The 16431-nt window shown below is 42.1% G+C and overlaps 1 protein-coding gene across 2 annotated transcripts; it reads left to right on the top strand.

Moving 5' to 3' along the window:
* The first annotated feature begins 1458 nt into the window (after window positions 1-1458).
* On the top strand, window positions 1459-13293 carry calcoco1a (calcium binding and coiled-coil domain 1a). 2 transcript variants are annotated; one of them, XM_031845576.1, is made up of 15 exons: window positions 1459-1645; window positions 2608-2759; window positions 2845-2947; window positions 5241-5443; window positions 5629-5841; window positions 6123-6262; window positions 6360-6429; window positions 6541-6696; window positions 7165-7419; window positions 7769-7894; window positions 8161-8256; window positions 9125-9212; window positions 9395-9642; window positions 9944-10035; window positions 11224-13293. In XM_031845576.1, the coding sequence occupies exons 2-15, from the start codon at window positions 2628-2630 to the stop codon at window positions 11249-11251; spliced, it is 1950 nt and encodes a 649-aa protein (XP_031701436.1). In that variant the 5' UTR covers window positions 1459-1645; window positions 2608-2627; the 3' UTR covers window positions 11252-13293. The 2 variants fall into 2 exon arrangements, with proteins under 2 accessions (XP_031701436.1, XP_031701437.1); XM_031845577.1 differs by lacking the exons at window positions 1459-1645; window positions 2608-2759; window positions 2845-2947 and adding an exon at window positions 2977-4607.
* Window positions 13294-16431: the final 3138 nt, after the last annotated feature.

Genomic DNA, 16431 nt, shown 5'->3' on the forward strand with positions numbered 1-16431 from the left:
CAACTCCTATTGAGCGTACTAGGAGATTTGTTTTAACTCCCTTAATAGCCATTTATGGCAATTACATTTAAATGTATTCAGATTGAGCCCAAGTACAAAGCCAATATTTAATGTTTTTCATTTAGAATCTCACAATTAGGACTAACAATTTAACAAATCCCTGTGATACACTTCACAGTTATACTCGGCCAGTCAATACTTTGTGGTTCTGTTGTAATGTTTACAAAAACTTTATTTCACCAAACTTCTTCAATGCAAAGTTGAGGGGAAGTAGGCCTTCAGTTTTTACATTTAGGATCTCATCTTGCAGCCTAATTAAATACTAACCTTTAAGATGTATATTTTCCTAAATGAATAAAATGGCCTCCAAGGCCCTGGGACAGTCTCGGGAGAATGAGGAAAATACATTGTGTGTTATAGATGGTTTAGGAATATGGTCTTCATGTGACAGCCTGAATGCATAACGCACTGAGTTTTAAAGATGGTATACTGCCATCTGCTGTCCGGCGTCGTAACTTCATCATGCTGTTTAACTTGTACACCCACATGTTTCCAAGACAAGATGAGGAGTCTCTCAAAACAATTGGCAAACTGAGGCATGTTTCAAAGTAGGATTAATGTGTTTGAAGAAGAAGAAAAACAAAATCCACATCAAATCCATAACATGGAATAATATCAAAAGGGTATTTTCACAGTTATACAGGTAACTCAGTAAACCTGCTAATTGGAACCGTCTCCTGTGGGACATCGACTCAACAGATTAGCAAAAACTGCAACAAATAACTATAATAATAAATAGCTCATATGCTCATATACGCATTTTACTGCCATCCAATTTATATACCAGAATCAGAACCATTTATTGCCACGGTATGTTGCACATACAAGGAATTTGACATGACGGGTGGTGCATAAACATTAATCACCAACAATCAACAGTGCAAAAAGTAGAAACATATTAAAATGTAGAGTTAAATATAAAATAAAGTAAATTATAACATAAAGTGAAATATAAAATAAAGTGCACAAAAAATCCTTTATGGTGTATGCTATTGTATACCTTCCATATCCAGCTGCATGGGAAGGAATGCGTAATATAAACGTTGCCAACATATTCCAGAGAATATGTGGAGCCTGTCACAACAGAAATTGAACAAGGGTCAAATTGCTCTCTCCCACTCTGCACGTCTCCGCCCGCTAATCGTTGTTTTCCTCATCGCACACCAGAGATAATAATTCCCATTGGTCAGTCTGCACATCTCTCCCGTACAACCTGCGTCTCTCTGCGCTTTGACATCCGATGAGAAAAACAACGGCTGCGGATGAGGCGCATCATATTACGTGCAGCGCGACCTCGGCTACTCCGCTCCGAGCCTGGGGATTGTAGTTTAACGTGAGCCGTTTCAGCGTACTTTCATCGACGTGGCGAACGACAGCTCCCACAATGCCGCGGTTGAAGTGAAGCTGTCATGCTTGTGTTTTGCTTTGTTTTCTTGTTATTGTTTCGGGTTAGCGGAGCTACTGAGTCCGAGGAGGAAAGCGCGTCTGAATCGTGTTTTGATGCTTTCTCACGCATTGCGACTACCGTGTCTGATAGAGAGACAGCTCCTTTAGACCGTTTACAGAGAAGTAAGAGATATAAAAGGTAAGCGAGATACCCGAGACGCTCGAGAGATAATGTGCGCAGTCTTTTATAGTTAACAAAGCCTGTTATTGTCTCGCCTGACTTGCACGCGCATCACATTCATTAATTGGACAACGATAATTAACGAGTCGGCTACAGGTCCAAAATAGCTTCAGTGGCTTTGTTTACACGTTTGTCTTCTCGCACTTGCATCGACGTGTATGGCACAATGTTTTCTGGACATGTGCTAATGTTGGGCCTCAAGCCTCGAGCTGTGTAACGTGAACCCTCCGAAAGCTACTGTATAGTCACGGATCTGTTTTTTGACGGAAAAAGGTTCTGCAATATTTACAGTAGAAACGGTTCTTCCAAGATTAGCAGGATGCTTTACTAAAATAGAAAACATCACACCCCGATACTTGTATTTGATCATGACTGTACCACAGGGGATACATATAGAGTATGGGAAAGTCAGTTAATTCACAATTGCAGTATATGTACACTGCAAAGCAAAATGGGGCTTTTAGTTACAAACATGATACTAATATGGTACAAAATGAATAAATAATGTCTCCATGTGTTGTGTTAACTGCAGGCTGGAAGTGTATCTATGGGTAGAATTTGAGCCCTATACATGCCGGACGCCACATACACCTTGTACTGCATGCTTACACGTGATGGTGTACAATAGCAATGACTGAAATAGCCCGAGTGACAAACATGTAATATGTCATGTTGCTCAAAGGCCATGCTGTCACTGTGGTTTAGTTCTGGTGTCCTCAGTCAGGATATCTTCTTACACTGAATAAATACTCAGACTGTCGGCTCTGTCTCGTTTGTTCTCGAGCGGTCGCCCCTTGCCTATTACACAATTGGCTCATCTTACCATGCATATCAGTTTGTACCCGGAAATTGGACTCAATAATAAACTAGAAAAACACGGAATCAAGTTTGAACATTGTGGTTTTTTTCCCTCCCTGTAGGCGCAGAATAGCCTGTTGCCATGGAAAAGGCTTGGCGGGTGGAGTTCAGAAACGTGGGCAGCAGCTACTTCCCTCAGAGCAGAGTCGACTGCCACTACACACTTAGCTCACAGCACAACTGGGCCAGCAATGACTGGATAGGGCTCTTCAAGGTATTGTTAACCCGACGGCTGTCGCAATGTGAATAAAGAGTTCATGCATCAACTGCAAAACAACGGCACGTTTTTCCTCCCTCAGGTGGGATGGTCGTCAGTGAAGGACTACCACACGTTCGTCTGGGCACTGGCACCGGCTGACTATCAAGAGGGCACAGATGTCAACTGCTGTGTGCACTTCCAGGGTATTCGTGCCCTTGTTTTCTAATTGTATTTTATTTCCCATAGTTAGCCAGAATCTATACTGGTACGGTGCTTAGATCTGCACATAAAACCTTCAGCGGGAGATTGATGTTTCTGTAAATTGAATTGCTCTCTTGTACACAACAGGCTAGCGACTGGCGTATTGAATGGAGGAAAATGTAAGTTACTTCTATTGTAAAAAAAAAACCCAGTATTTTCACAGATGTAAAGGGGGAAATATCCTATACGGAAGCCAAATGTCCCTCTCATCTTGGTCTCTAACACAGGTAGAGTCTCTGTTATGGTTTCAATTAATTTCTTAAGGATGCAGGAGGTTGAGTAATGAGGATGACAAAGACAAAGCCTTTGTCAAAGCCTGCTCCAACGACGAGTCAAAACAGTGACAACTGATAAGCCTGATTCAGTGTGAGGGGCACGCATGCAGCAGGTGTGGCACTGACCTCTACTAGAGTGATTTATCACTAACTTTGGCGTACTGACAATGTCATTCTTCATTTGAAGAAGAGCAGAGGGAGGGAAGTCTAAAGAAACTGCTGATGGTTCCTTATCGTCAGCAATGCAGTGATTCAAAAAGAAGGTTTCCTGCACTGTGATCAAAGCTGGTGCTGTAAGTTACAATACAGCTCATAAACTTTGCTGTATCCCCCTGTCGGTTTTCCATCTGGCCACTTTACTGTTCATGTGTTGTGAAACAGAAGCGTAAATCACTCTAAACATGACGCTGAAGTCTGAGCGAGATAAGGATAATATTAGGTTAGCTTACTTTATGGGCTGGAAGAAGTCCCGCGCTGTGGTTCGCTGCTCAGCGGTCTGAGTGGGAAGCAGGAGGCCTATATAGCATCATCAGTTCCTGCCTGATCTGTTGAGGGATAAAAAGGACAGAGAATTACAAATATGGCTTATGGTTGAAAGTCATTCGCAAGGTTATGCTAATAGCACAACTAATCAAGAAACCATTTATTTAGCAGCACACCAATGCGGGTAAACTTAATTCCCCTGGGAAGGCAAATCCATGATTGGCTCTTAATTGTGTCATTTGGGATCCAATGTGCAGAGACAGAGAGCATGCAAAGCACCATTAACAGCTCGTGGATACTTGCTTCTTTCTTTTTTTTTGCTGAACAGGTAACTTCTATATTTAACCTGCTTAGACATACAATTCAATTGCGACACGTTGTTGTTTAAAGAGTAGTTAGTTTGATGGAGCATGCCAATTAAAGTATAGGCCCTTTTCACAGCAGCAATTTTGACATGCCATTGCAGAGTAAACACACAGGTTTAATTAATAACGTTAATTAGGGCCTTGCTTCACTTAGGTGTGCCTAACGGAGCAAGCTAAACAGCAGGGCCTTGTAAATGCAGGCTGCCGGGTTGACTCGTTCTGGAAGACAAATGTAGAGCCACTGGAAGACGCGTTTTACTGCTGAGGCTAACGGGAACCGGTTTCACCTGCTTCAATAACTGCGACGCCATGCGCGAACTTGTACCGGAACAACCACTCAACTGAACAGAGATGACATTCGATATCCTCATCCAAGCTAATCCCAGTATGACCGCAAACAAGCGCATCTGACAAAATGTTTGCAGTCCTTCACAAACACCACTCGTCCCTGATAGAGGACTGTTGGTGTGCCATCTCAGGTATTCTGTGCGCATTAAATTCTTTACAGACTAATAATGAAAATGGGAACTCACTCGAGGCAAGCTGGACTTCTCGACGACGTGTCAGGATGGGAACATGCTGTTCCAGGCCGGTGTAAAGCAACGAAACCTCAGCTTGTACACGCGAAATTCCGACTAACGTCTGTGTGAACGCCATTCAAATCAACGATGGCGCCAAACTGCGCAACGCCATTTTTTTCTCGCTCACCTGCGCAGAGCGACCTGGGTGCTGCCACTGGTGGTGGGAAGTTGTATTGCAGCCCTAATCTATAATCTATTGCAAATGCACGTTGAATTTTCATTTTGTAAATGTAATGTTTTATGCATTACAATATTAAAGCCATATAAATGCGTAAACTCCCTAAATGCTCACTACCAAAATACTGTCAGGCTGTTTCATAAAGATACTAATTTTTAAAGGTGATTAGCGCTTCCAAAATTAGTGGTAGTTAAATGATCTAATTATCGATAGTGCACTTAGCTTCCACCTTGTTCAACACAGTATGATGGGAAGTGAGCTCAAAAACAAGAAATGGGTTACTTTGAAACACAATTATTCTCCACTGAAAATAGATTTTAACATGTCTCGTCTTTTTTTCTACTATCTTTTAGCCTCCTACCTACCCAAGCTCAGCTCCCAAGATTATGAGTTTGTATATATTGATGCAAAGGGGGAAGTGTTCTCCCGCAGCTCCCAATTCACTTTCTGCGCTCCGAAGCCACTTGAGGATCTGGTGACTTTTGAGGAGGAGCCCCATGGAGAGGAAGGAGGCACAGACATGTTGCTGGTAGTGCCTAGAGCTGAACTGTTGCAGGTGAACATAACAAAACAGTATAGATTTACTACGTACGGTAGTGAAGGAGTGTATGTTATCAGTTTTGTAAATGAATGAGTGCTGATAAAATATGCTCAGAAATCAATACTGTTGTTTACTGCCGACACACAAAGACACAACTGTGATTCCCCGTGTGCTCCCTGCATCCACCTGTCTCTTGTCAGGGTCGACTGCAGGAATGTCTGCGAGAGCGAGCTGAGCTGCTGCAGGCGCAGGAGGCGGCAAACAGGCAGAGGGAGAAAGACCAGGAGGAGTACAAGAGGGCGAGGGAGGCCTGGGACAGAAGACGCAGAGGGCAAGAAAGTGATATCGCCAGGCTGCAGGAAGAGCTGAAGCAGAGTCGAGAGAAGATCGAGGACATGGAGATGGAGCAGAAGGTGGCGTATAGAGCTAGGCAAATGACGGCCAAGATCATTTGATGGCCAATTTGCCTGTTATTTCCGTACTTGTACATATCTGTCCCCCTATTCTGTGATGAAAAGCACGTCTCTGCTCAAACAATATCCTCTCTTCTGTGATATAAAATTCTCCAGTAATTCAATAAAATGTTTGGGTTGTTATATTAAAAATGTAAATGTAATATATTTTTATATGGGTAGCCTATGTCACGATAAATTAAAAATTCTCATAAAAATGTGAAATGCCTCTGGTCTGTTAGGAGGAGCAGGCTTTTGGAGAATCACTAGCCCAGGAGAAAAGTGCTTTATTGGATGCGAGCGAAGTGCGAATCAAAGAGCTGGAGGAGGATATCAAAACCCTGACTCAGAGAACGGTGGAAAGAGAGACTGAGTTGGAGAGGTATGACATTTTGTTTTTTATTTTCTCTTCTCTCTCTTAGTTTTATGTGGGTCTCATGAATACTTTTGATCATCAGTAACTACAACTATGTGTGCAGGATGAAGGAAAGAGCAAAGAGAGCTGGAGCTCAGAGAAAAGAAGAGGAGAGTGACAGAAAGAGCCTGCAGGTAATTATAATTCAGAACATGCTGTATATCTTAGTAAAAACCTGTGTCTCAGTTGTTGTTTTCTTCCACATCTCACTCTCTTTTCCCGTCTGTATCGTGACTCTCTTTTAGACAAAGCTGGAACAGACAGAAGGTGAACTCCGAAGTCTGTCTAAGGAGTTCCAGTTCTTGAGGAATTCACTGGCCCAGAGAGACACAAGTGTCCTGCAGCTCCAAAACAGCATCACCACCCTCACCCAGAAACTCACTACTGCCCACAGGAAAGAGGTCAGACATCTCTTCTGAAATCAGAGGAGACAGGATTGAAAGCAGGGTTGAGAATAATGTGGGAATGAATAGTTAAAGGCAGAGTAGGCAAATCTGCATGCTAGGCTCCAAATGTGTGCTGTGACCACCAAGTGTTCTAATTTCAGCACCTCCTTTAACTGGAGAAGTATTTGCACCTGTCACCAGAGTTTGTTTGAGACAAACGCACTGTTGAAATTACTGGAGTTGGGTTGTTGTTTTTATACCTTTACTTTGTGGTTTAAGCTATTTTCTTCATAGATATGCTTCACTTTAAATAAGAGTTCTATGTCTGCACATTCTAAAACTTTGCTAGAATGGACTTAAAACATGACCATGGCATCTCAAATTCAGTAATAGTTTTTTTCCAGACTGGCATTAAGTAGCAATTCACCTGCAGTTACAGATATTATGTCGCCAAGACACGCTTTATTGCCCCTTTATGGCCAGGCGGAGAACGAGGCCACACTGAAGGAGATGCGGAGCCTGCGGGAGCGTCTGAACCTGAACGAGCGTGCCACAGAGGGCTTGAAGAGTGATCTAAGTGCCATGGTGTCCCAGAGGGATCACGGTCAGGCAGAACTGCATCAGGCTCGTCTGCAGGCTGCCCAACTCACCCTTCAGCTTGCAGATTCCAGTCTGGTCATGAGAGAGGGAAGAGCCCGCTGGGCCCAGGAGAGGCAGATTCTGCAGCGCACTGCTGAGGTACTGTAGCCGTGCAGAACACAGAATCTGAAGTGGAGCATTTATAAAATGTACTGTGCTAGAGCCTATATATATATATATATATATATATATATATATATATATATATACACACACCTGTATTTGGTCAAATGTCCCATCACCGTCCGAAGTTTTGAGTTAGATGTCATGAAGTTTCAAAACAACACCTGATGGCTTCAAGATGACATTTTCCCATAGCTCTTCTACTGTATGTGTTTATCTTATTGGGCACTGCAGCTAAACCGTTGAGTCAGGTTTTTACACATGGTCTAGTGACCTAAGGTGAACGTGTTGTATACTGAGTACCGTATGTGTATCACCCTGACAGAAGGATCATGAGCGTCTTGAGAAACTCAACACAGAGATGCAGAGGATGGAAGAGCGGCTGCAGGAAGAGAGGATGGAGAGAGTGAAGCTGGAGGTTGAGCTTGGGAGAGAAAAGGATTGCAACCGGGTGAGAAATACTCCAAAGCACTTAGTGCAGTCAGTGTTTCTTGTCATAGGGTCATTTTGCGAGTACACTTCAGTGTGTTTGCAGTAAATAAAACTACATTTACCACACAGAAAAGAGAGTATAACGATCTTTTCATCTAATCTTTTTTTTTTTTTTTAAACACCTCAAGCAATCCCTTCAGCTTGACTGAGATTTACTCTGTATACTACACATTGTCATTCTGAAATCACAGTAACTGTTTGTTGCTTCTGATATCTGGCCTGCAGGTTCAGCTGAGTGAAACCCGCAGGGAGCTCCAGGAGCTAAAGTCCAGCCTGAAGGTTGCCCAAAAAGAGAAGGAGCAGCTACTTGCAGAGAAACAGGTCAGAGACACATTGTGATTAGTCATAGATGGCAACTTGAATCGATGCTGACAGAAAGTTTGTCCAAAAACGAGAAAAAATATACTGTTTTGAGATGGTATGTTCTTGTGTTGTGTATGTTCACTGCATATAGGGTGTCACAGGTCCTGACTTTGTGTCCTTATCAGCTGATCCCAAGGCCAATGAGTGGCTTGTATGGAATAATAAGTAAACCGTAACTGTTTTATCCTAATCGGCTCACAACTGCAGTAATTCAGTCATTATCAGCCTTAGATTTAGTACAAGTTTGGTTACAATTTGTACCACTCTCAAGCTTGAGTGCACCTATGAATAATATTTTTTTATTATAGATAATGTATTCATATGCTCAAGCTTACTGATGGAACATATTCACAAGTATACAGGGATTGTAAGTGTCACAGGTGTTGGGAATCTTCTGTCTGTTGTTGTCTTCTTAGCTGTTATTGTGCAATATAAATTGTTTATAGTGCAATATAAATCAGTAGATTTCAGGGCAGTGCTACTGCTGTTAAAGTGTTTTTGTTGGCTAACCACCATCATGTTTGCTTGCAACTAGCAGAGTAGTCATTGTTTTTAAAATCAGTGTCCAGCTTAATTTTAATATGTGCCATATAGGAGCATAGCAGCCAATCTGTGACACATCATAAATCAAACAAATGTTAAAATGTTTATTGAACAGTGATGATATTTATGAAATATCAATGTTGTGTTTGTGTGTAAATATATTTTATGTGGCTTTAGCTTGAAGAAGTCGGACATCATGAGAGTTATGAGGGTGATGGCTGCTGATGCCATGATGCAAGTCCTGCCCTGGTGTGTGATATGACGGCTGTATTTTCCACTACAGGAGTTGATGGAGTACATCTGTCAGCTGGAGCAGAAGATGGGAACGGTGGTCAGTGCCAAGTGGAGCGCTGCTCCGATTGCCTATGCAGGTGAATGGAGCCCCACATTAATCAACTGTATGCCCCGCAGATGTGAACGATAAAAGAGTTAATTATCACTCACCAGCGACACTAAATATTGCTCAGAACAGCATATGTTGTGGGGGCGACAGGAGCAGTGCTCTGGAGAAAAGTGACCGCTTTTTTTCTTTGCCGATGTTTCTGTCCGGCAGATCGGCCCAGCAGTGTGTTATCTGACTCTGAGGACGAGAACCCAGAGGCTTTGCAGCCCCTCCGTCCACCAAGACCTCTGGGACACTACAGCCTGTGTGAGCAGGGCCAGCCGGACTCCTTGATCCTTGCCACCCCTCCTCCCTCCCCCAGGGAGATGGAGAGGAGCACAGTGGTCATCAACCAGCCAGCCCCGCTCTGCTCGCCACACCAGACCGACGCTGACACTCTGGCGCACAGCTCTGATTCGGTGAGACGCGCTATCCCGGCCATTCAGCATCACCATAGTCTAATTGCATGTGATACAGAAAATTAGCAATGTCGTCATGCTGATAGCTGTGCACACCAGTTAAACACGGGCAGTGGATCATTTGATACAGACATTATCTCCGAGAAGCAATTAGGCCGCTCGTCTGCAAGTTATTCGGCTTTAATGGCTGCTGCTGCTGTGTGTGTCTGTGTGTGTGTCTGTGTGTGTGTGTGTGTGTGTATGTGTGTGTGTGTGTGTGTGTGTGTGTGTGTGTGTGTGTGTGTTGTTCTCTGATGTTAAGGAGGAGGAATCTGATACACTTAAGTGTGGAAGGCACAGCTCTGGAGAGGAAACGGCACTTTTGCTGCCTGAACACATGGACACTGTTCTCAGGTACAACCTCCCCTCACATGTTCATACATAGAATACACGTACACACACACACACACACACACACACACACACACAGCCAAGTACAACATTCAAATATCAAGGGAGGGGGACTCCATAAAATGTCCTGCAGTGTCTTTCTGGGGCCTCTTGTCATGTTATAGATGTCTACAGTTGTCTATGTGCTGTTACTTGTAATTTCATATTGTTGAAGTGGTATTTTTACTTAAGGAAAGGATCTCAGTACCTACTCCACCACTGTCTATCACACTGTTAGACATGGAAGTATTTAACGTTGCTACTGATATAACTATTTCAAATACTACTGCTTTCTAATGTGGCTGGATACATGGACATGCTACTTGCCTTCCCGTGAAATATATAGTAGGATTTGGTTTAGATTAATGGAGGGTTTGGCAAGTGACGATAAGACAATCACAACAAATCGAGCACAGTTGAAGATTTAATGTTCAAAAATGCAGCTTTGTATTGCTGGCTGCATATTAAATAAAAAATTTCTTTGAGGTCAAACAAGCCAACAAGTTTCTTCCTACCATGCTGGCTGGTTTTAAACTCAAGCAATGCATCATGTTTTATGAGCTCATCACTTGATTTGTTTGTACAACCTTACTCTGCAAAGTAATTAGTGAATACAGCAGCTAGATAAACACAGTGGAGTTGAAAGTATCACATTTCTTTCTTAAATGTAGAGAAGTAAAATCCTAAACTATCTCGAAAAGGAAGAATGAAGTAATTGTACTCAAACATAGTACCCGAGTACTGAGTTTCCACACCGGGTCTCACACAGAAAGGCTTACACGATGAATTCAAAGCTTGCTAAGGCACACGGACACATGCAACCAGTTATTTATGGTGACATGGCGAGTATGACTGGAAGATGGAAGTTTTGAATATGTGGTCGTAAAAGAAGTTGAGTCAGGATGCGATGTGTGAGACAGAGTTGGGGCGTGGGAGGGGCGAGATGGGAGGACAAGGGGACAGATAAGTTGACAGCAAGCTGTAGCAATGATTTACCTGAGGGGTGTACTGCAGTCACGGGCCAATTTTCAGCATCATTAAAGCCCTCTCTCTCCCACTCACCCGCTCCTTTAGTCTAACTGCCTCTTTCAACCAGACTGTGTTTCTTTCAGTTTTTCACACACGCACACTCTGCTTTGTCTCCTCCTCCAGTGATCTGGCCGACACCTCGCTATGGTAACCGGTGGACGTCCAGCCACGGCGAGCGATTAAGAAAGAGGAGAAGGGGGGACTTTTTTGGAGTTTATGTGGTTTCACATTACTTCCACTAACAAGCACATATACAGCTCACTCACTACACAGACAAAATGTTAATATGCAATTTACATCATATCTGCCGTGAACCCTGGTTTCCCCCCCCCCCCCCCAACTGTTGTGTTATTATTGCTCTAGCTGTTTTGTTGTTAGGAATGACATAATGCTTGTGGTGGCAGGTCGACACTATGTTTATGACTGACATAAGACTTTCAGTTTGAAGTGGCGTGCTTTCGGACACGGGCTCTGGCATTTTGAGAGTTTGCAGGTTGTAGCGGAATTATTTCTGTTGAATCATTGCAATGTCGAGAGCTTAACGATGGATGTTATGTCGTTTTTATGACATCTGCGATTAGGATTCATGACAGGCACTGTAATTATGATGTTTTGAGCAGCCCCGGCTTCCCTGGAAATCATGATAAAACTCTCTTCCAGCATTAAATTCTCCACAGCAGCTTTGAACGCTATTCACGGCAGCATAAAGTAATAATGATACAGCATCATGCTAGAATTATATTGCAGTAATCTAGGTCTATGACATCATATTTTTCCTCCATTTACTCACAAGCAAGATTTGATATGCACTTTCTTGTTGGCAAGAGCACTTGATTGTTGTCGTGCGGATGCAGTTAAAGAGATTTAGTGACGCAGAGATGCTCTAAGATGGAACAAGCATTTAAAAAAGAAAGCTTATCGAACAGATTGTGTTTAAAGTCTATTAAATAGATGCCGGATGCAACTTTCTACTTCAGTACCTTCATATAATCATTATTATAAAATGAATGCTCATTCGCTTTACACTATAGATCAGCTATAGTTTTTACTTTTTAATGATCCTGGATTTACTAGCTGGCCATTAGGATATTCAGTGTTTGTTACAGTTTGTATTGTACAGAAATCTCACATTCACGCAGTTGTAAATTTGTGCCTAAAATAATTTTAAAAAGAGTCAAAGAAAATCATCTTTATAGATCCTGACGCATTGACATGGTGTTGGTATTTTCCCTGCGCCCTATGGCAATATACTGCCTAATAAAAATAGCCGCCTACCTTTTAATCAATACTGTATGCATTTTTCATGATTTTCTATTTATAATTAACTTGAGTTATGCTGCAATTAAACTATATTCAGGTTTAGTTTTAAAGAGGTGTTTTTCACACAGCTGTCTGTGCAATGTATGACAAAATTTTCCATGCTTGGCTAAGAAAATGTGCTCGACACTTTGATGCTTGATTTTATCTGCTGTATTTGCACCCTATTTTTTACGATATAAGAGTTTTTAGATGAAAACGTTGATATATGGATACTTATTATGTTAGTCGTGTCCTTTCATTGTTATCTTAATCATTACCATGGTGTGTTGTGTTTACGTATATATTTTATCTACACTTTATGTTTTTACATTCTGCTTTCAAATACTCACTTTGACTCTATTACGATTTGATATAAGAGTTATATTGCTGCAAGATATCGGTGCTAATGAAAGGGAACGATTCCAGCACGTTGTGTTTAAGGTGAAAGGAATTGATTTGAATGTTCAAACAGGAGGACCAGGATTATGAAGGTAGTCACCTCTCAGTTACCTTGTGTCACTGGGTGTTCTGGTGTTGTAGTACATGTTGATTCTCCTTGTATAGAGGTGGGAATGTTTTGAGGAGCCTGGTATTCTTTCCCATAAGATAGCACACTACACCACATGTATTCTCCATAGTCCTTGTTTGTGGTTGTATTCTGACTTTATGTCTTATGAATGTTGTGTTTTTTGTTGTTCCACTGAGAGCTCTAGTACGAGTGCTCCTCGTCAGGACACCGTCTCCGGTTGCAATAAAGCTCCAGTGGTTATGGTTTGTTTTGAAGTTTTGTGTGTGTGAAGGTTATCCCACATGTACACCGCCGTGTATATTCTTATCAGTCATGTAAGGGGGTTTGGGTGGGGTTCTGTGTAATAAAATGGTTTATGTATCTATTATTGGATCTAATGTGTCTTTTTCTGGCCAAAGATCATAGCAATATTTTGATCCGCACATGACATTTCACTGGTAATTAACTATGTCATTTCTTTTCACGTAGCTATATAACCTATCCCCCTTTGGCTCATTGCCTGTTTCACACAAATTTTTCATGCTGGATTTTCGCTCCGCTCACCTTTGGCTCTCCTGCACCCTCCCCTCAGGCCTGACCTCCTCATCATCTTCATCCTTGTGCCTCCCCACTCTTATGGCAGTGTCTTGCTCCCTCTTTTAAGCTCTAAGCTCCTTCTACCACACTCCCTCCATCTTAAGTCTGGGGTGACGATAGCTAATTATAAAATCAATGATGCTGGGCTGCCTAGTTTACAGCCCCCTCTAAAACCTTAACTGGGAAATCACTGTGGGATTGATGACTCCCTCACTCTTTATCTCTTTTAATTAGAAATGTAAAAGATATGAAGACCCAGAGGCCAGAACACATCTCCGAGTTTTTATGACCCCGACACCCGCCTTCCCCAGCTCTCGCTCCCCTTCCCCAAATCACCCCTTCCTCTACCTGGCCTTGTTTATTCCTTCTTCCTCCCGGCTGGCACACCCTCCATTCTCACTCTCGTCACAGATACCTTTACCCGTTTCTTCATCACTTTCTCCATTACCCTTTCTTTAAGATCGCCCGCCTGCCTCTCTGCTCACACAGTGGAAGGTGTTACATTTATGGCTGTTGCACTTGAAAACGTTTCTCACCTTCCCCTCACCTCTCTTCTCTTCCCTTGACTGATTCCCAACCCTCAGTGGATTTGCTGCATGTCACAAATGACGAACTTGTCCTTTTTGTCTGCTCTGAACCAAGCGGGAGACGCACTGTAAATGATGTGCTGTTTCACATTGTGACCCAGCTTCCAACTCCATGCATCCAGCGCATGACACATACACCTCTGAGTATTGTAGCCTACATGGCTTAAGTCTACAGAAAGACCCCACAGTTTATTTTTATCACATCAAACCCAGGTCACATGCACCTCCACTCTCTGACTTTATCACACCCTGTGCCCCTTCCTCCTACTGGTGCCAGAGCACTTGGGTTCAATGAGCTTTATCCTCCCGATCACTCTCTGAGGAGCCAGCCTCTCCTGATCCATTATCCCTGCAGTTTGCTCATGTTCAGAGCAAACTCGTTGGATGTGCTCTCTCTCTCTGTGTTTAAATATTCAGATTAATTTTTTCCGTATGCCTCACTCATGACCTACTTTTATGGATTCTTTACAATTTTTTTATGAATAATTGATGTCCTGAGGCTGCAAGAATATTACAAGGGAGATTTCTCCCCTTTATTAATTCATTGTACAGTTATACCTTTTTCTCCCCGGGGCCTTTTTTTTACACATTTCCATCTCTTTTTCCTATTTCCAGTCAATAAGCCTTCGTAACTCAAGTAATTAGTTAATCCAGCACCACTGATGTGGAAGGATGAGTATATTGAAATCCTGCCCCGGCTCTTTTAAATTCCCCCAAGCACACCCAAACGCTTCGATAGGTTCCCATGGCAACACCGTCCAGGGGCTCAGTATATGAGGCCATTTGATTGTTCCTTGTAAAATAGTGTAATGTATGGGCCTTATTTTAATTCCAGTCTGGTGTTATTGATCTGTCTTTAATGATAGTTAATTAAAGTAATCATATAATTGATAGGATCTCATCTCTGTTTAGCACCCTCTTCTGATTCTCTCTCGCTCTCAAACTATTAATAAAATCTAGGTGAGACATTAGTATCCCACACTGGTACGCTGAAACATGAGAGATGTTTACTGTTGGTAGCCCTTTACAAAGAGGGTTCCTGTTCTTTATCAGGATGTCAAGAGAGCTGGTTTTATCAGTGATGTTGATGTACTAATAATATAACTCGGGACTTTTGGCGACGTTTGTAGGGAATCTGAAAATTTTTTAAAGTTATTCTTGTTTTATTCATCTGCTTGTTTCAATTGTATTCTGACAAATGTGTTGACTTTGAGTTGAGTTTAAGGCCGCAATGTCCTTTCACATTTCACAGGTCATTACCAAACCAGATTCAGTTTTGGACCCAAGATGCTTCTACAAGATCAAATATCGCAGGAGTCCAATAAAATCTGAGACCATGTTGAACCATGTATTGACTGTTCAGCTGGAAGCAGCACCCTGAAAGAACTCTGCTACCTGTTTATCTTCATTAGCAATGCATCTGCCAGATATTTCTTGGATTAATGGTTTAGTCTGAAACACCAATAATAATAACAATCGTACTCATAATAATATTTGAGAAGCTGAAATCAGAGAATGAACGACCAATTAATCGGCTGCTTATATCGGATATGTTTCATGTAATGTATCTAATATTGAGATACATTAATTATATCTGATTCATTGTTGTGGTGTACATCTTTCAAAAGGTGCACTATTTCTTTCTGTTCAGTTGTCCACCTTTCTAAAATTCAATAAATAAATCCTGACAGACAGAGTGGTTTAGAAGTTAAAAAGTAAATCTATCAGAGAGACAAAACTATAGGACTTTTCACTACCTCCAACCGCACAGAGAACAAATCTTCAGAGTGGACCTTTATCTGATGTCCTTGTTCAGCAGGAGGCAGTGAATTATTAGCCTCTGCACTCACAGCGCTCCATGACCTAGCAGACCATGCTCTCCTCTTCCATGCAGGGTGAACACTGCTCGAAGCAGTGCGCCCTGCAGTAACGGTGCAAGAGCTCCCTCTACTGATATATTTGGTAATGCATGGTTCAATTCACTGTAAACTACGACTTTACAGTGTTAAGGGACTGTGTGCTTAATGTTTTCCTTGTTTGAGTGACATTTCTGGTCATACCAGACGTTTTTTTTGCAAAACAATAGAATAAATAAAAAAGCCCAGTAATCTCACAAAAGTAGTTTATTGTGCCTCTTACTGTTTATATGGCTTTTCTTTGTATGACAAGAGTTGACATAAACAGAGAGTGGACAACACCTTGGCCATGTTGAAAAACAAAAACATGAAACGACAAAATCTCAAAGTTCTGCCTGCATTACCATCATTGACATCATGACAGCCCAGCAGAGAGAGAGAGAGAGAGAGAGAGAGAGAGAGAGAGAGAGAGAGAGAGAGAGAG

Source organism: Anarrhichthys ocellatus, unplaced genomic scaffold (assembly GCF_004355925.1).
Source record: "Anarrhichthys ocellatus isolate YVR2014 unplaced genomic scaffold, GSC_Weel_1.0 scaffold5, whole genome shotgun sequence".
Classification (NCBI taxonomy): Eukaryota; Metazoa; Chordata; class Actinopteri; order Perciformes; family Anarhichadidae; genus Anarrhichthys; species Anarrhichthys ocellatus.